Here is a 19,823-nt window from a genome sequence, read left to right as displayed (position 1 = left end):
TTTAATGCCTATATGACTAATTATTATGTACAGTATGCACGAAATGGCTTGAAAGGTGAAAGGAAGAAAAATGAAATTAAGAAGGGAAACCCAGTGAAAGAAGAAACAAAAGAAAAATAAATTAAAAAAAGGAAAAAGTGTGGGAAAAATTTAACAAAAAGTAAAATAGGAGAAGCAAACACGAAAAGTGAAGTAAACATCTAGTGGAAATAGTAGAAGGCTAGGACAGATGAAGACAAAAATAAATAAAAAAGCAACTCATAAATTAAAACAAAGCTCGGGGAAAAGAAAAAAATCAAGAAAAGGATGTAAAGGGCTTGGGGAAAAAAAACAAAAAAAAGTAACAAAGTAAAGGAATTAATAAAAACGGTCAGAAAAAGAAGAGGGAAGTCAAAAAAAAGCAAGAAAGAGGAAGTAGAAGGAAGTGAAAAACAAAACATGAAAAATGTAAAGAAAAAAAGACAGAAAAAAAGAAGAAATAAATGCAAGTCTAGAAGAAAAAATGAATCTAAGAAGAAAAATATGGGAAAAAGAAGGACAAAAGAAAGAAAAAAGAATAAACGCTGAGGGAAATTAATAAAATAGTAAAAAGGGGAAAACAGACAGAAAATAAGATGAAGGAAAAAGAGCTAAGAAAAAACTAGAAATAAGATGTAAAACAAAAGAAAAAGGAAACAAAGGAAGGAACAATGAAGAAATAGTGATTAAAAAAGAAGAAAAACAAAAGACGAATGGAAAATACACGAATAAGGCTTGTAAAAAGAAACAAAAGAAATACAAAAAAGAGGAACGAGTAAGAGAAAAGGAACAAAGACGAAAATAAAGTAGGGAAATGCAAAAGAAGAAAAAAAAACGAATAAAAAAAGCAAGAAAACCGATTCTTCGTCGGTGGGGTACCCGGATCCTTGAGCCTCCCTCGTTCGCGAACGACACATTAATATTGGCCTATGACGTAGTGGGCGGGGACATACAAAGGCAAGAGAGCACATGTGGACACTGTGGACAGTGACTCGTCGCACAACTTGCAATTATACATTAACGCACACGAATGGAATGTAGATTTTAGACTCAAACGCCGAATATTATTGGCAGAATCCTGACAAATAGCTTCACCTTCCGTTGTAAGTATGACCAAAATCACTGCAGTTAATTTATATACGGTGTATTTGAAGGCAGAAGTGCATTAGTATCACGTGTGGCATCGATGACATCATCCCTCGTGTCTGTCAGTTTTTGTAAGAGTGAACATATATGTTGATACGACACTCTTGTATATATATTAAAGCAATACCATAATTTTGCAAGTATTGATGATCTGTTCTATTTTGTAACATTGTTCTAGAACACAGGTGTCAAACAGGCGGCCCGCGGGCCAGATCAGGCCCGCTGAGGGATTGAATCCGGCCCGCGAGACAACACTCAGAGAAGCGCAAGAGAAAAACAAGCTGCAGGTTAAAATATATCTACATGATGTTGCCAAAGCCAGGTGCCTCGATCAAAGACACTGTACTTGTATTTATTTCTCTCTCTCTGTCTCTCTGTCTCTCTGTCTCTCTCTCTCTCTCTCTCTCTCTCTCTCTCTCTCTCTCTGTCTGTCTCTTTTCCACCCCTTTTCTCCCACTCTCTGTCTCTTTCACTCTCTGTGTCTCTCTTTTTCTCTTCCTTTGTTGCTCTTTGTCTTTTTCTCTCTCTGTCTCTTTTAACCTCTTTTGCTCTCACTTCCTTTTTTCCTTTTCTCATTCTCTCTTCATACCCTTCGCGCTTTGTTTTCTCTTTTCTCTCCTTCTGTCTTTCTATTTCTCTTTGGATTTCTTTCTTCCTCTCCCTTTCTTTTCCCTCTCTCTCACGACTTTTTATCTTTTGTTTCTCACGCTCTCTCCCTCTCTCTTTCTTTCTTTGTCCTGCCCTCTCTCCTTTTCCGTCTCTTTCTCTTATTTCTTTTTCTCTCTTTTTCTTTCTCTTTAATCTACTAGTCCGGCCCCCGACAGAATATTTGTTCTACCGTGTGGCCCCCGAAGATAAAATGAGTTTGACACCCCTGTTCTAGAACATCTGACACATTCAAAATAAAACTTTCTGTAATAATTAAAATGTAAAGAAAAAAAACCTTAAAACAAAAATGAATACCTTTTTGATTTACACTAAAAAGGCGTGGACTCTTGTCTGTTTAAATCAAGGGTGTTAAACATGCGGTCTTCAGGCCAGATCGGGCCCGCCATTCTGATTTAATCCAGCTCGTAAACAATGCTAGGAGAAACACAAGAGAAAAAAAGCCGCATCACACCAAACAATGACCTGCAGTTTTATTTGCCCGAAAGCCAGGCGCCACTCCTTAAGCACTGTAGCTGTATTTTCTAACCATTAATAAACCAGTGAAAATGTGAGGAAACACCCATCCCTATGTTATTTGACATTGAATAGAAGTAGCAGGTGCATTGTATTAAGGCAATATGATTGTGGTGCATGATGTCTTTCTTAATCACAATATTTGCAACCAAATTAAGCTTTTTATCCCCAGTGATTGGAAATCATCAGTTAACACCTGAATTTAAAGAAAAGGGCTCAAAATTAAAAATTGGCATCCATGTTTCTGCAGAAGTTTAAAGAAGTTTTAGTTTCTTTCCTTGATATATGTGAAATATAACTGGAAAGTTCCCAAATTCAGGTTCACATTTTCATTTAAAAAAGCAGAAAAATACCTTTTAAATCGGTAAATCCATCATCCTAATCATTTGCAATTTAGATATGTGCTAGTGTGCTATTTTAGTAGCCTTTCAGATTGTGCGAGTTCTCCTAAATTTAATAAAATGTAATGGAATTTATAAAATTTGTATGAGGTTTTTCTTTTATTACTGTTTAATTGGCCACCATTTTGGATTTCAAGCAAAAATGGAAGAAGGTGCACGTGTAAATCTATCGAAATAAGCTGCTAGAATTATACTGTGTTAAGCCCAAGAAGAGCTACTTTTTGTTACTATCTAGCGCAAAAGGCACCATGTGTTTCTAAAATACAGGGCTCTTAAGGGTGCTCGACATCCTTAAAAATGCTTGAATTGTAATGTTGTTGTCAAGGTTTGAACGGTGCTTGCATTTTGAGAGCTTGTAAATGTTTGAAATTGTTGCTTTCTTTCTTTCTTACTCGATAAACCGCATATTAAATGAAAAGTCAAACAAGTCTGCTTAAAAATGATGCCAATACCGCTCTCATTGCAATTTACACCAATAAATCCAGCATGAATCAATCCATAGCTCTACGTTTTGACACTCTAAACTCATTAATTCTATTCGTAGTATGAGAGAAATTGGAAAATTGGCCTTGAAAGTTCTAAAAAGGCCCTAAATTTGGCCAGAAAAAGGTGCACAAATCCTGATAAAAACATATGCTATTACTCATCTTATTATTGTTTTTGTTTTTTTTAGTTTGCCGCCATGGCAGGAAAAGGGCGTGGCATTGCAGCGTTCAGCTTCAACGTCGATGCACTGGGCATCGGCAGGGGCAACATGCCTGAATCAAGGGTGGGGCCCAGTCCACTCTTTCCAGTAAGAACCCTCTAAACCGTAATATAGTGATACGCCTTTATATGAGCACCTCTAAACTTTAACTCACATAAATAATATCACATGGTCAGCTTACTTTTTCACCTGTGCGCCATTAACTGTCTCCGACCCTCCCCTCTCCCCAACACCACTGCAATGGTTCGTAGCCTTGACACCTCTTGCCTCGATTACTGCGATACCTCCGCTACGGTTTACCGCAATAAACTTCAGCTGGTCCACTTCTGTGCTGCACCTATCATCACCAAAAAACCCTCCCGCCATCACAATCATCCCTGTCCTTTACCAACTACCAATCTACCATAGAAACAACTACAAAATCCTCTACACCTACATGACCATTTATAACCTTGCCCCTCTTACTTTTCTGACCTGTTTCACACTGCCATGGCATACCACACCCTCAAATCATCCTCCTCCCTCCATCCCATTATTTCCGCTGCTTGTCCCAGCTCCATGGGGAGCAGAGCTTTCAACCGCTCTGCCCCCCCAGCTCTGGAACTCATTGCCGCCTGACTTCCGTAAATCCGCCCCTCCTGTCCATCTTAAAATCTGGAGTCAAAACCCACCTCTAAACTCTTGTGTTTTTATTTTCTATTTATTACTTGCTTGTTTTATTCTTGCTTTCTTCTTTCTTTATTGTTGTTTGTTACTCTATGTAGAGCGACCTTGAATGTCCTGAAAGGCGCTTTGAAGTGCAATGTATTATTATGATAAACACGATAATTTTGGTACACAAGTTTTATTCGAATCAAAAATAAATCCTTGCTATTTGAAGGAAAATCCTGTTCATGAGCAGTCACAGAGGCTACCACTAGAGGCCGCTTGAGACTGCTCCACACACCGCATGCAAACTACTACTGGCAAAATAATAAAAAGTGTGCGGCAAAAACATTTTGTGTTTACGTTCATTTAAATTTCCCGTACGTTTAAGTGTACAGTATGTGCTTGCATATCATTAACCGGTCTCATACCTGTCAACTTCTGCTAATTGCACCCCTTACTAATGATCGCAAAACCTGCTTATTAAGGGATACTGAACCTTACAAACACAACACTGCACCTATTTACTCACAGCAAGACAGACTATGTAGAATACCACAATCATATTGGCACTATATGATGACACTGGTATCTGCTACTAGTGACTGAGACAATCTTGATTAGAGCAAATGACAAGATCAATATATTTTTTATCTTCCCCGTATACAAATTTAATATGTTGTACACAATTCCAAAGGTATGGGTAAAACTTAAGTTCACAGGTATGTGATCGCCGTGACTCCTCCGTGCACCCACCCCCTTCCACTGCACCAGTTACACATTCATTGCAGCACTCATAGTAAACTCGCAATTTATTTTGTAAATATCTTATTACTGTATTTCTTATGTTTAACTACTATTTGAATGTGTTATTAGTGAACAGAAGAGGGTTGACTTTAATGCTTTTGGGAGCAGACCAATTAGTTTTGAATGATTTCATATTGGAAAAATTTGCCCGGTGAACAATTTGAACTCGATCTTGGAATAAATTATTTTCATATAAAGAGGTACCACTGTAATTTCCAAATACCGAAAAGGCATTGTCTTTTCTCACATCAACAGCCAAACAAAAGCAATCAAACCAGTATACCTTGGTGCAAATGCCTCTGTTGTGTTTTGGTTTACCCCCCAGCCGTTAGATTTCAAGCCGGTCCCCCTGAAAGTGGGCGAGGATGAGGACTACATGCTGGCTCTCAAACAGGAGATGAGGGGAACCATGCAACGGATGCCTCACAACATTAAGTTTCGGGCCAATAAGACAAGTGAGCTCTTGAAAGTTCATTTCGGACAATCTCGGAAATTGGCTGTGGCTGAGAGAGGCACTCAGATCGTGGGTTGTTTAATAAGGATTATGTGACTGTAAGAGAGGAAATTTATCAGTGTACATGCAGTAACAGAATGCATCTAACGGTGTTCGGGAATCAGTAAAATAAAAATTCAAATGCAGAAATACTAACAAATTACTACAAAACTACTACTGTGTTTATCTGTTTATGGCACAAACTTGTGTATGTAAATGCATGTTTTATTAGAAGTCCCTATAGAATTTCCAGCCATGATTGATAATTCATTGACAACCTAGACTGTGAAGACAATACCAACAAAGGGCTTATAGTGTATTTTTTTAATGTCCTTCAAAGTCCAATTCATCATCACATACACCAGGGAGGTGTTTCCCTTGTCTTGATTTTTTTGCGTCTATTGGTATCTTTCAGGAAAACTTTTGTTTTCCCCACTCTCATTTGTCTCTGCACTGTGACTAAAAATAGTGTAATAATGAGATAATAATGCCTTTTCGCATGTCATCTTTATCACTGGTGGCCTAGTAATTATCACCAACATTTTGCGATTGTGGTCAGCGATAATTTTCTACTGATCAGTCATTTCACAAATACAGTAATATAATGTCAAACCTCATGAATAAAACGCACCAAAATGAATAAATATAAAAATATGAATCTTAGTGCTTATAAATGGGGACCATTATTGTTTTAATTTCGTTCTAATAAAGACAGAAATACTGCAAAACACTACTACAGTACTATAATAACACTACTTCAGAAATACTACAAAATACATCTTATAGTAATAACACAAAGATACTATGAAAATACTACAAAAACGCTGCAAAAAAAAAAAAAAAATTTTGCTTCCATTGTGAGCGTGTCAAAACAAATTTGTCAAGGATGACCCAGATCAAAAGAAATATAACATGTACATATCTGCATATATATTTATGTACTGTAATCAAAAAGTTTGCCCAACCCTGACTTAGATTTTAATTTGATGTATTTATTTGTTACTCATAATGTTAAAACATCATAAGGTGTTTCTCTTAAACAAATATACATGAACCCAATGCTTACTTGGGAAAATATGATGGATAAGCGTGTTTCATTAAAGTAAAAATATTTCTGTGTTGCTTGTTTTCTTAAAACATCTAGTATGTATTGTGTATTTGAAACAGATGTGGAGAAATACACAGAGAGGTATTTGAGGCAGAAACAGATGGATGAAGACAAATGGGTCCCTGGTAGGATTTTTACCTTTTTTCCCCAGGAGTCGGGCAATTAATATTAATAATTTGTACGTCTCATTTTTGAAGACTGGAACGTCTTCCCAAAAGAATTGATGCCACAGAAGAAAACCAAAGTAAAAACAGGTATGGTATTTAATTTAAAATAGATTGAAATATAAATATTGATTTTTTTGACAAGGTACATTTGTTGGTATGTACTGGAGTGTATTTCATTTGAAAAATGAAAAAAACATTTTTAATATTTTATATTCAGTTTTATTGAAATTTTGGTTGTTTGAAACAATTTGTTTTGTATTTTCTGATTGTTGATAGTTGTTTTTTTACTAATTGTTTAATATTTAATGAAACATAACATAAAAAATATTTCTTTTCTGGTTGTATTCGTTTTTTATTTTTTTTTCCTGTTTTGTTATGAATATTTAAAATATATTCCAAACAACAGAATTTTTTATTTTTTCGAAAACATTAAAAAAAAAAAAAACTTGGAAAAAAATAGAAAAGTATTATTCTGGTAAACAAAAAAGAAGGAAAATAAATATTCTCGAAAAAGCGAAAAAAGATGTATGTAGCGTGTATACATACATATATAATTCCTGAAAATAATTCCCCAAACCAGAAAAAACAAAATTAATAAAGACTTAAAAATACTCTAAAACCAAAGCTCGTTTGAAAAAAAATTTAAATCGCTTCCGTAATTACTGTTTTAAAAGGATATCGGATTGTATTTTTGAATGTGCGTTATTTATGGTATTTAAAAGTATCACTGCCAATACGCAGATCATATACAGTACAGTTTTTGAAAAATATATGAAAACGTTGAGAACATTTTTTTATGCATAGTCTTCATGTACAAATTTACAATCGTGTAAAAAAAAAAAAGGATTAAATCTGATGTTAAGCGGTGTTGGTGACTTAAATATTGTACTTGCTGATGCAATCTTCTGTCTGAAGTCATTGCATTCTCTGTCAAGCTTGTTGTAGGGCATGTGCACTTACGTGTTTATCTTAGAACTCGTATTTATCTTTATTTGGGGGGTTGGATTGGCAGTTGGACTGTATTTAAAACAGTCCTTTTCTGACTTTCACCATTTTCATCCTAGAACGAACGTAAACTTCAAATACGCACATGAAATCACCCATTCCCCCTAACCCCCATCCTCCTTTTCTCTAGCCTAACGCTCACCGTGGCTGGAACACTGATGAAAAAAAGTAAGATTAAAGCAAATAGGCACAGTGGAATTATGTTATAAAGGCTCTCTGACCTCAGATGGTCATTGTTGACACATACTTGGGAAAAATATTCGATTTTAAACTTTTTAAGGGCACCTCAAACTACGCACACCACCTTCAATTCCCACAAAAAAATATATGTACAACTTGGCTGTAATTGGAATAAAGATTGACTCGTGCTTTTCTTCACTCCAACCAGGTCCAAAGAAGAAAAAAGCCAAGCCCTCGAGCAAAGAGGCCGAAGCTGTGTTGAGCAAATTGAACGTGGGTATCTGGCGCATTTTCTTTTTAATCAAACTAAGAATTCCTCGCTGACTTCTTGTTAGGAGCTGGAAAAGAAAGGAGACGGCGAAAAATCGGACGAGGAGAAGAAAGAAAACGAAGATGAGGAAGACATCGAGGAGGAGGAATACGAGGAAGAGGAAGTCGAGGTGAATTATTCCTGAACCTCACGTCAAAATCTTTAGAGACAATGTCGTGGTATATTGCTTTCTTTTAGGACAACGACTACATCGATAGCTACTTTGACAACGGCGAAGATTTCGGCGCCGGCAGCGACGACAACATGGACGGTGAAGCCACATACTAACCTCAACTTTTGTTTACAAAAAGTGATTTCACCCAGGTAACATTCAAAAATAGATTTATTTATTCATTATTTATCCAACCTGTAAGCACATAAACACAGGTTCAAAGGCACGTACTGTCAACATATTCTTGTATCCAAAATATACACGAGTGAAGTACAAGGGCTTAAAAAAATGTATGTGCAACTTGGAATTTTTTTTGTTTAAAATGTGAACATCCAGAATATGAATTCAAGACGTGAAGTTAATGTGCAATGAGCCAATAATTATTAAATATAAACATGAGCAATTATTGCAACAAAACATTGTGTCACATGTCCTTAAAAGGGATGCCAGGAGTTGTATTTACACTATGTTCAACGCAGCTCGGCTATTCTTATGATAAAGCTGCAAAATGAACTCGCGTTTATCCATTGAGTCTCAGGAAGCTGCCATTTTGTCACTTGATTTCATCAAAAAAATGACATCATGGCTCACCTGATTCCAGAAGCTGTGATTGGTTGTGAGGCCTGAGTATTTTCAGTCAACAGGAAGTAAGGCAAACTACAATCCATTTGTCTTGGGTTTTTCAAAGGTAGTTTAACTACTGGACTCAAATTTTACAGCCACAAGGTATAATGTTTGTAGAAAAAAAAGAAATTGAATTGGTGGGGCACATTGAGTAGAATACCCAAAAAAAAAAAAAAAACTTTAGTTAGAAGCATTTGCAGTGAATGACGTTGCCTCCCTGGCAGAGTGAAAGCCATGATGGACGGCGGATTCACCCTGCCAAAAAGCAGTTGAATAAGCTGTTGCGTTGAAACCAATACCGATGACAGAAGAATATAACTACATATTTTTACGATGGTTATTTATTGTTTTGCGGTGGGCTGTGCCAACCAGCAAGGTTCTGGACCCGATTTTGAATAGTATCTGGTTTGATGAAGACAGAAAACAGTGATGTTCATCTGCAAATTAAACAGAGGGATTCACAGTCCTCAAATTATTCCTGGATTTGCTGCGAGCATTTTTCACAAGGTATCTTGATGTATTTCTGAGCAATTCCATGTTAAGCAGGTACAAGTCATGTCAAAGACACCCAATATAATGTATTAGCTAGTGTTAACTAGCTAATGTTAGTAGCTTACTGTTGCCATTTCATACTGCATAACCAGCCTCTTTTATTGACATTAACCAGGGATTCAAAACGGTAATCTTCCGGATATTACATGTATTGAAAACGAGTGTGCTCTACCATAGAGCTTTTTACACAGAAATGAACTGCCAACATATCAATGGATAGAACAGGAGGCGAGCGTTCAAAAGATAAAACGTGTGGCCAAATATTTTCAACATGATCAAGGGTGCTTTCTATTCAAGGTGCAAATGCCCAGTGCTTTACTGTTCTATTACATATCCAAAATTTAGAAATTAAAACATTTTAGTAATGCTTGCGTGAGGGGGATATTTCACACCGGGAGTGCATTTTTCAGCAAAACGAAGTGCAGCAACTTCTACCAGCTACGAAGCACTGGTAAACGTTCAGACTTTTATAAGCATTTGGGTCAGCGTCGGTGTATGGGGGTACTCATTTACAATATGGTGGTGCCGATCGTGTGGACTGAAGTCAAGCAGACTGGGGGATTCGGTTAGATCTGTTAATATGTCGGGAGGAAGACTGTATGGGTCAGTAGAAAGTATTGCTAATGCAATCCTCAGTTCCTCTGAACAGCATTTTTTGTGCTTTCTGACAAAGTGAGCCACCTCATCTGACATTTGCACAATATTTGTTTGACTAGTCATTGCCAATGGTGTTGAAAAGTATAGCTTTGTTTGTGTTGTTTTCTGTTTACTGGCCTTATCAACTGTTTATTAGTTTACTACCGTTTGTGGTTAGGTCATGTGTGTGCAAATGGTCAACAGACCTAAACTATCAATTTTGGATGGGTTGCCATTTACAGCTATTGATGTCAGTCTTTTTAGCTAGGCTGCTTGAGGCAGCTATATACGTCAAAGATCCCTCTTAGCCAGGCTGCCGTAGAGTAGTATAGATGTCAAAGAGCCATTTTAGCTAGGCTGGAAGTAAATGATAAAAATGGTGGGGAACATCAGACGATAAACTTTTTAAGTAGACCTTTCAAGTATTTTGTGAACCTAGACGTCAAAGATTTGCATAGCTAGGCTGACATGGGCTGCTACCAATGTCAAAGATCCATTTTAGCTGGGCTGCCATACACAAAGATCCTTCTAAGTTATGCAGCCATCAACTGCTACTGGCGTCAAATATGTTTTGGTAGTAAATGAAACACGGTGGGACTTTTAAACTTTTAAGTAGACCTTTTCAATCATTTGTGGTTTTGGACGCCAAAGATCTTTCTAGCTTGTCTGGCATGGACTGCAAAAATCAGCAAAGAACTAAACTGCTATAAATGTCAAAGATCCATTTAGCTAGGTTGCAATAGATGTCTATAGTCATCAAAGACCTATTTTACCTAGGCTGGAAGTGCATGAAGAAAAAATGGTGGGACATATGGACTATTATAACAAAAACGTAAGTAGACCTTTTAAAAACATCAATTTTATCTGGGCTGCCATAGACATCAACTATCAATTTTGGCTTGGCTGCCATAGGCGGTTCTAGACGTCGGATTCATGTGGCCATCCATGTCAAAAACCCATTATAGCTAGATTGAAGGTAAATGAGAGGGGGAAAAAATGGTGCGGCACGTGGATTTTATCGTTTATCAAGAAAACTTAAGCTAACCTTTCAAGCTCATTCGTGGTTCCAAACAGCAAAGATCCGTTTTAAGATCCGTTCTATCTGCAATAGATGGCTATAAACGTCCAAGGCTGCCATAGACTTCTACGGCCATCAAATGACATTTTTAGCTTTTGCCAACATAGAAGTCAAAAATCTATTTTCTATGAGTGAAGTAAATGAGAAAAAAATGGGTGAGGCACATGGACGATTATACTGTAAAGAAAACATAAACACGCATTCATGGTTTCAGAAGGCAAAGATCCATTTTAACTTTGATACTATAGATCAGTGATTTTCAACCACTGTGCCGTGAGGGATCGTCAGGTGTGCCATGACAAATTATCCAATGTCACTTTTTTAAATTTCATAAAACATTTATGAATCATTTTCTGCAAATATGTCATTGCCAAGTGTATGTGCTGTAAAAACAGTGGGTATTATAAATTATATTGTAATTAAACATACTGTTCAACGTCATTTTATCACATTTTTGGTTAGTAATGTGCCGCAAAAAAAATTTAAATGTAAAAAACGTGCCCTGGCCAAAAAAAAGGTTGAAAAACACTGCTATAGATGACTCAAGATGTCAAAGGTCTATCTTAGAAGCAAGCAAGGAAAAAAAGTTGGATCTGACTGTAAAAAAAACGGGTAGACCTTTTGACTCATTTGTGGTTTTAGATGTCAAAGATCTTTCTAGTTAGGCTGCCAAAAGACTATGTGCTATGAATGTCAAACATCGATTTTAATTGGGCTATCATGGATTGCTATAAACATTAAATAATTATTTTTGCTCGGCAGGCAGCGATTGAGAAAACAATGGTGTAAATGCACAATACTAAATGAATAATACTTTTAATGAAACTTTTACGTTGACTTTTTAAAGTAATTTGCAGTCGTAGCCATAAAAGATCAATTTTAGCTAGGATGCCATAAACGACATAGATCCACTTTAACTATGCTGACAGTGAATGAGTTTAGAGATAAGAAAGCTTGATGTAGACAAACCGGTAAACCCATCATGTAACTTCATTGCAGCAAACTAATTGTTATCCCTGTCGCCAATGACACATTGACAAAATTCCAGCTTGGTAATGTAAAAACTGCCTCACCCCATGCTATTGCCACATTAAAGGCCAAAATGTAGGCAGAGCTGCCTTCGTTTGGCTACTTATTTACTCTGTGGCACAAATCAAAATAATCTGCCTCCACAAATATAAATACTTGAACATTTTCCCTACACTCCAGAATCTACTCAAACTGTGCCTCAGTCGTCATGACAACAGTACACACAGACAAGACCGCACCTTTCAAGCAGGCCAATTAGAGCAAAACAAGTTCTAGGTGTGTATTATAATAATTTGAATGTTTTCACTCAAGTGTGTCATTAATTCACCTTTAAGCATTTTTAAATTGCATATGACACCCTTGAAGTGCGAGTTTATCAAGAAAAATTAAACGTTTTGGGGATTAAGGACCATCAATGTCATGAAAATGTCGTGCACGTGGTTTCACATTAATTCAGCAGCACAGATGAGAGGAAACACACCAGACTTTCCTTTCCATCTCAGGATTGCGTTGAAGGATTGGCTAACGATTTCAAAACAAGTCATGTTTTCCCGTGTTGAGCGCCGTCCACTTTGAGTCCTTGCGGTGCTTCGTGAGGGACGTCTCTGTCGTGTTCAAACTCCCCGTCCTCTGCGTGATTCTCCCCCTGATAAGCATGGTTGTGATCGTGCGGGTGAAGCAGACCGCCCGGTACGTGCGTGGTCGTGCCGTGATGTCCGACCTCGGCCTTTGCTAGCACTTCGTAATACAGCAAGTAAAAGACGGGCGTGACGATGCCTACCACGAGCATAATTGCCACCGCCGTCCACCACCTCATACCCCAGTCGGCGCCGTAATAAGGGTCCTTTTTAGCAGCCGGTTTATACTCTACTTTCCCCTGCGTGGGCTGCAACGTCAAAGAGGACACCACCTCGTTGAGGCTGCTCCGGGACGGCCCTGTCGACTTGACCAGCTGCTCGATGTCCTTGTCCTTCTCCGAGAGGAAGCCTTCCACGCTGTCCGCAGAAGAGGACGAATCCGTGGAGGACTCTATTGGAAGGGCGGTGGCATGAGTTTGGGTAGGCCGACGGGGCGCGAAATTAGGGTTTGCTTTGAGGGGTCCAGCGTTGTGGGTTTCGGTCAGCATGCTGAAGCGCTTGACGGGGATTTTGACAGAGCGCAGTGCAAACAAGTCCTGTTCCGTCAGCAGGTTGTTGGAGCGCTTTAAATCGGCCACCTTGAAACAGACACAATCCGTTAATTAATGCTTGGTCGGTGAGAGCCATGTTAGTGCATTAACAGGATCATTTTAATCATGTTGTTTTTTTCTCACCCAGGGAATAGTATAGTAGAATAGAGCTTGCCTTCATGAAATCGATCAATACTGAAATTTGTATTTCTTTTTTTTTTTATTTTCAATCATAATGCAAAAAACATCACAAAATTAATAAAACATGAAAATAAAATAAGGGATGACATGTTGAAGCCTAAGGCTTATAAGAGACCTGTCCCCAAAATAACTTTGGACGCTTCGTCTATCAAATCATATAAACAAAATGATTATATCTTACATCTTTATAACAGTCATTTGTTAATCCATTTTAAACTATGTCATTGTTTGAATCACGATATACACACGCTATATAATCGCTAAGTTTGCACTTCGGTTATCGCTGGTTCACTCCTTTGCAGATTTTGAATTGAATTGTTTTTATTGTCATACATCAACATATTGTGCATTGTGTTCAAGAGGAAGGCACACAGTAAGGACTGCACAGGCAAGATTGCATGTGTGTGTATTGGGTGGGCTTGACTGTTTTCGGACCAACACTGGAAAGGTTGACCGCAACCAGGATTTGGCAACTCGTTTGCATTGAAAATGTATTATTGACTGTTTATTGAATGTTTGTGTGCAAGTATTTTTTTACAATCAGTTATTTAGAACCGTGTCATGCACAGCATACTCTAACGTTGTGTTTGGTTTTAAAAGTCAGCCACGCAAAACGATTTGCATCTCGGTGCTGTGTAATGCTCAGCCCTCTGAGATTCAATCTGCAACCTTAGTAGAAGTGTTTAAATCTAGGCTTAATACACACTTTTATTCAATAGTTTTTTTTAATGATGTTGACTTCAGGGAGCTGTCAACCAGACATTATTTTAATACACCTATAATATGAAATATGTACCTGTAGTCTGTACAACCCTTTGATACTTCTTGTGATTAATGGCTACACAAACATACATGAAAAGAAATTCATCAATTACATCAGCCACTAAAGAAAGTCAGGATAGCGCAAAGAAATGCTGATCACCACCAGGTGCCCCGTGGATTAATATTGGATTAGAAAAGCGACTGATGTGGTGTTGGGAGGCAATGGAGACTGCTACGGCTAGGATAACAACTATCTTAACTCCCCCCTGCTGACATTGTACTTTAGCAACACCAGATTCATGCACCATCAAACGGATGACCTGGAGCTCCAACTCGTGGGAAACTGCTTACTTCGGGACAGTTGTATTTGAAATCATCGCTGAGACTTGGCTCAAATAGAGAACAGCCGATGCTAGGGCACAGTTACTTTCAAAATTGCTTTCTTACACTGCAAGGAGAAGCCCACCAGTTTTTATACTTTTGTATGGTTGATTGATTAGATCACTTATCCACTAGGATCGTAGGGGTGCCATTTCCTGTGGTGTGTCCAGGGCAACATCCATTCCAATGCATTTATGTGTTGAGTAATTATTTGTAAACTTATAGTGTTATATATTGTTACTTTGTTACAGTCATATACTCTCAGTTGGAAATGACATTCTTGGTCAGTTTGATCCTTGAGGGGATTAAATGAAGGTCCGACACGAATTTGCACATTTTCACGGGTGGTTCTTGTCCGCAAAAACCTTAATCTCTAACCAAAATATAACCTGTAACACCTGCCACAAACACACATTTTCTCACTAAAGTTTTTAAATGGGATTGGCGTGTAAAGAGCTACATGGGCCCGACTAGACCAAGTGAGAGCCCATACTTACTGTGTCAGTAATAAATATAATGAGATAAAATATTGTTCTGAGTACCATACCACTAATGTACAGAGATGCCTCAGTTTTAGCCAAAGTGTGAAGTAGCGAGGGTCTGTTTTGTTTTTACAGAAAGAGCATATCGTGTTCGCTCTGAAAATGTCACTCCTTGTCATTATGCAATTGTTCTAATGTGTGACGGTTATCACACATGTCTTGGCTAAGAAAAGTATATCACTCAGCCTTATCAAGTAGCATTATCTTAGCTGTACACCTCCGTCGCTATGATAAAAATCGATATATAAATGCTGATGCATAGAGGGGCAAACTAAAAAGTGTTCACGTCTGGCCAATTACGACTCTAGATATCCCTTACAGCTGCAAACATTGAGCAAATTTATGACATTAATATTTTGCTAAATGAGTACCAAACATTAAGAAATATGCATTACAATAACACTTGGGGCATGTATAGTTTGTACAGTGAACTTGTCTATGTGATTAAACACTAGATTGCAGACTTGATCCATTAGATCTCAATTTTAATGGAATTGACTTTCATTCTTAACTCACACAAATAAAACAATCCCAAAAAATAACCAAGATTTACTTCTGAAGTTCAAAAAGCCGTACGACTGATCATGGGACAGTTTTGCTATATTTCAAAAGAAAATAATTATGTAAAACTGAAGTACATGCTTAAAAATCTTTATTAAAAATAGTTTCATCTGATTGACTGTTATAGTGTGGCTCTAAATGACTGTCGGGGCATTTGGCTGTTAACTATCGGCCCAAAAAGTATTGTGCATCCTTATTTTTTTAATAATAGTCTTGGATCAAAATAAGACCCCCAAACACCACTTCTTTTGGGGTTTTATCCTGAAATTGTTGATTCTGATGTTGTAGGGGAATGAATTTCAAAATCTGATCAAATGACCCTAATGTAATATTAAGGGTTAAAGGGGAATGTTTAGACGACAATCCAGTTCAGCAGAAAGCTCAGATAAAACCTGCTGGTGTATTCACAAATATCACTTACGTCATAAACAAAACAAATGTTTTATCCGGCAACGCAGCACACTAACAAAAGACAATAATGGATGATGTCCAACTTGATTGTAACCTGTGCATTTTATGAGACTGACGCTTGCAAAAAAACCAATAGAGAGCACAGTACCAAACTAAAGAGACGTTAATTACATTTTGTCAAAAAAGGGTTGTATTAATCTTATCACACAGAAATTTAAAAACTCACCGTGCAATGATACCGCAAGGCAATACTGTTTAAAGTATCCCCCTCCTGAATATCTCTGGTCAAGTAGATGATGTCATCCGTCCTGTCTCTGGAAGTGCTCCGACGGTTCCTCTCCCTGGCCCGTGGCCGAAGCTCGAAAGTCTCGCCGTCCTCCTCTGACTGCTCATTCTCTGAACTGGTGGTCCCGAAAAGGTAGGCATGGCCTCCGTTGGCTGGTTGAACAACTGTGGCCGACTGGAAGCTGTAAAGCTGGCCTCGACTCGTCATTTTCCCTGCATTTGCAGTAGGAAAACAGAAGTTAGTGTTGACCAAACAATGTAAACGCCCAGAATAAGGCATCTTACCCTTACAACGTTTTCAAGTCATGTTTATTTGTGATGCCCCTAATTACAAGAAGTCTCAAAGGGCTGCACAGACGACAAATTATTGCAAACTACAAACCATCATTACACCATCCCCTGATCTAAAACCTACATGAGAGCAAAAAAAAACCTCAACATGAGGAAAATGAAGAAACGGTGTGCAATGACATGTAATTTTTCTGGTCCTCTTTACAGAATTATCCCCACTGTATGACATGAACAAGATATTATTTTATGTGGCCAAAAACGTTGAACTTTGCAATGATATTGCATATGGTGAGTTACTGCTCTAAGATGCTTCTCTGCGATTGGTCGACATTACATAAAAGGCTGGTTTGCATCATACAGATGCTGATATGCTATTGGTTGAACTACCATCCACAATGCCTTTCCCTTCATTTACCTCTTAATCTTATATACTGCTACACAATACTGTATTTTCTTTGGTGAATTCAGGGGCACAGGTTTGGTCTTGCCATTGGTAACGACATGGCACATTTTTTAAATGATCACATGACATTGGTGAGAGCAGAAAGAAGATTGGTCGATATTAATGAGGATATCGTGCAGTTTAAAAGTGATCACATAATATTGATGGGGCAAAGCAATAGTTTCTCGATATTGGTGGAAACAAGTCCTGCTCGGCCATGCTAAAACTACGCCTTTGAGGGAAGTTGATCATTATTGGTCTGAAGCCTTGCAGTGATGCTGAAGGGAGAAGCAAAAACGTTCTAACCAATCAAATGAAGCTTATGATTATCGAGAAATATGAAAAAGACAGGGCAGCACGGCGGCGCAGTGGTAAGAGCGTGTGCGGCACAGTTCTGAGGTCATGGGATCGAACCTCCTGCGTGGAGTTTGCATGTTCTCCCCGTGGTTGCTCCCACATTCCAAAAACATGCATGTCAGGTTAATTGGCCGGTCCAACTTGTCCCTAGGTGTGAATGAGCAAGTGAGTTGTCTGTCTCTGTGTGCCCTGCAACTGGCTGGCAACCAGTTCAGGGTGTCCCCTGCCCAAAGATAGCTGGGATGGGCTCCAGCACCCCCGCGACCCTACTGAGGATAAGCGGTGCAGATAATGGTTGGCTGGATGGATTATCGAAAAAATATGTAAAAGACACACAGATAATTTGCTAAGGAATATGCCCATAGTGATGATAATTATTAAGCAAGCTGCAATAAAAGCAATCTTTATAGACATGAAAATCCTCATGAGTGTACATTTAAAATCTGTTTTGAATTCTCCTCTCCCCTCTGCATCCACCCACTAACTCGACAGTACCAGATCAAGTCACTTTCACCAATAGTAAATACTATTTCATTATCCTCATCTCATCAGCCGTACCGCTTGTCCTCATTAGCCCATCCCAGCCATCTCCGGGCAGTGGGCATGGGACACCCTGAACTGGTTGCCAGCCAATCGCAGGGCACACAGGGACAGACAACTCATTCGCTCATTCACACCTAGGGACAATTTGGACCGGCCAATTCACCTGAAATGCATGTTTTTGGAACGTGGGAGGAGTGCCCGGAGGAAACCCACGCAAGCACGGGGAGAACATACAAACTCCGCACAGGAAGTCTAGAGCTGGATTTGAACCCACGACAGGTTCCCATGACATGAACTGTGCCGCACAAGCGCTAACCACTGTATATTTATATTATATATTCATATGCACTTATAAACGTATGTAACACGTACAAAGTGCTTTCCATATATCATTTTGTTATTTTCCTTATTTTATCTGGGGTAACTGGGTAAGGAAACCATCACCGGACGTTAAACCCCCATATACGGCCATTTCACCTTAGACCCCCACCAAGGAATTGATTGATGTCGTATCCTAGCTATCTACTATTGAACAAATGCTTTGATCTGATTGTAAACTAATGGAGGATAAAACACCTTGAATGTCTCAGAACACATTCTCAATTTGTTTTATTTAACATTACTCTTTAACGCATGGATTAAACAAAAAAAAACGTTTTAAATAAATACATACACCCTCACACAGATTGGGCTAATGCTAACAAGCTACATAAGGCTGCTACGCTACCACGTCTTAATCGTACGCCTTCATCGGACGAAAATATATTATTTTACCTGGGAACTTGAACACTCATCAGCCAGTTAATTTCATGATTAGTGGCGTTAATCCTCCTGGTTTGTCTTGCACAGCTTTCCACGCATACTACTGTTAAAATGCTACCGCAGTCGGACGTTCACAGCCACGTCAACAATACACTGACGTCATTACGTAACAACGTAAGAGGTTTCCGACCTATCGCGAGATGAAGACGAAAATACACGCTATCGGATTCTCTTAAAATAATTGTCTCATAATGGACACTACAAAATTCACATAGTTCTCGTTAGTGTTCAACTTTTCTTGTTATAGTTTATTTTGAAATGATCAACTGTGCAAAATAATCATGCAAAACTTTAAAACAGTCAAACAATGTAAACCCAAAGGGACAGTAATCAATATTTTGGGCCTCCGAGTGGTACAAACAACTTTCATTGAATAAATAAAACAATAATTTACATATTCGGCAAAAAGCCTGAATTGTCGTACCAATCGAAAAATCCTAGGTTGGGAAATTTGTGGGGTTTTTTCAGTACATAGTGGAATCCCTACCTATGGTCGCCGCCATATTTGTCTGGCAAATTCTAGCTACGCTGTGCTCCGTGGCACCAGTTTTCGTTCGCCTTAGGCAATACAGTGTCATCTAGTGGTCAAATATCACACACTGGGGCTCTAACAAAGGCTTTTATTTTTTACCATTATCGATTAACAAATATGTTTCGTTTTGCCACCCCCTTATTTTATTTTGTCTTCATGAATTAATTAATTAAGTATATTTTTAATTGACAAACATCCATTCATCCATTGTCTTTGCTGCTTATCCTCAGTAGGGTCGCAGGGGAATGCTGGAGCCCATCCTAGCT

At 38.3% G+C, this 19,823-nt stretch overlaps 2 protein-coding genes across 3 annotated transcripts; one reads left to right on the top strand and one right to left on the bottom strand.

Moving 5' to 3' along the window:
- The first annotated feature begins 954 nt into the window (after nucleotides 1-954).
- Nucleotides 955-8,757, top strand: polr3g (polymerase (RNA) III (DNA directed) polypeptide G). 2 transcript variants are annotated; one of them, XM_088336408.1, is made up of 9 exons: nucleotides 956-1,121; nucleotides 1,343-1,451; nucleotides 3,421-3,540; nucleotides 5,231-5,360; nucleotides 6,566-6,631; nucleotides 6,704-6,760; nucleotides 8,067-8,131; nucleotides 8,194-8,298; nucleotides 8,367-8,757. In XM_088336408.1, the coding sequence occupies exons 3-9, from the start codon at nucleotides 3,430-3,432 to the stop codon at nucleotides 8,454-8,456; spliced, it is 624 nt and encodes a 207-aa protein (XP_088192534.1). In that variant the 5' UTR covers nucleotides 956-1,121; nucleotides 1,343-1,451; nucleotides 3,421-3,429; the 3' UTR covers nucleotides 8,457-8,757. The 2 variants fall into 2 exon arrangements, with proteins under 2 accessions (XP_088192533.1, XP_088192534.1); XM_088336407.1 differs by lacking the exon at nucleotides 1,343-1,451 and having other exon boundaries at nucleotides 955-1,121.
- On the bottom strand, nucleotides 8,494-19,106 carry lysmd3 (LysM, putative peptidoglycan-binding, domain containing 3). Its single transcript, XM_088336406.1, has 3 exons — nucleotides 18,978-19,106; nucleotides 16,512-16,783; nucleotides 8,494-13,475 (listed from the first exon to the last, which is right to left on the bottom strand). Exons 2-3 carry the CDS (start codon nucleotides 16,776-16,778, stop codon nucleotides 12,801-12,803), a joined length of 942 nt encoding a protein of 313 aa, XP_088192532.1. The 5' UTR covers nucleotides 16,779-16,783; nucleotides 18,978-19,106; the 3' UTR covers nucleotides 8,494-12,800.
- Between the last annotated feature and the right edge of the window lie 717 nt (nucleotides 19,107-19,823).

The sequence above is a fragment of the Urocampus carinirostris genome, chromosome 5 (assembly GCF_059441175.1).
Source record: "Urocampus carinirostris isolate Australia breed hairy pipefish chromosome 5, RoL_Ucar_1.0, whole genome shotgun sequence".
Classification (NCBI taxonomy): domain Eukaryota; kingdom Metazoa; phylum Chordata; class Actinopteri; order Syngnathiformes; family Syngnathidae; genus Urocampus; species Urocampus carinirostris.
This window is presented reverse-complemented; position numbering and strand designations above follow the sequence as displayed.

Excerpts from the sequence above, each read along its gene's own strand:
- polr3g (XM_088336407.1), top strand. The coding sequence starts at position 3,430 with ATGGCAGGAAAAGGGCGTGGCATTGCAGCGTTCAGCTTCAACGTCGAT. Across the intron at positions 5,361-6,565 it reads GTTTCGGGCCAATAAGACAA|ATGTGGAGAAATACACAGAG; the intron begins GTGAGCTCTTGA and ends TATTTGAAACAG. Across the intron at positions 8,299-8,366 it reads ACGAGGAAGAGGAAGTCGAG|GACAACGACTACATCGATAG; the intron begins GTGAATTATTCC and ends GCTTTCTTTTAG.
- lysmd3 (XM_088336406.1), bottom strand. The coding sequence starts at position 16,778 with ATGACGAGTCGAGGCCAGCTTTACAGCTTCCAGTCGGCCACAGTTGTT. Across the intron at positions 13,476-16,511 it reads CCTTGCGGTATCATTGCACG|GTGGCCGATTTAAAGCGCTC; the intron begins GTGAGTTTTTAA and ends GTCTGTTTCAAG.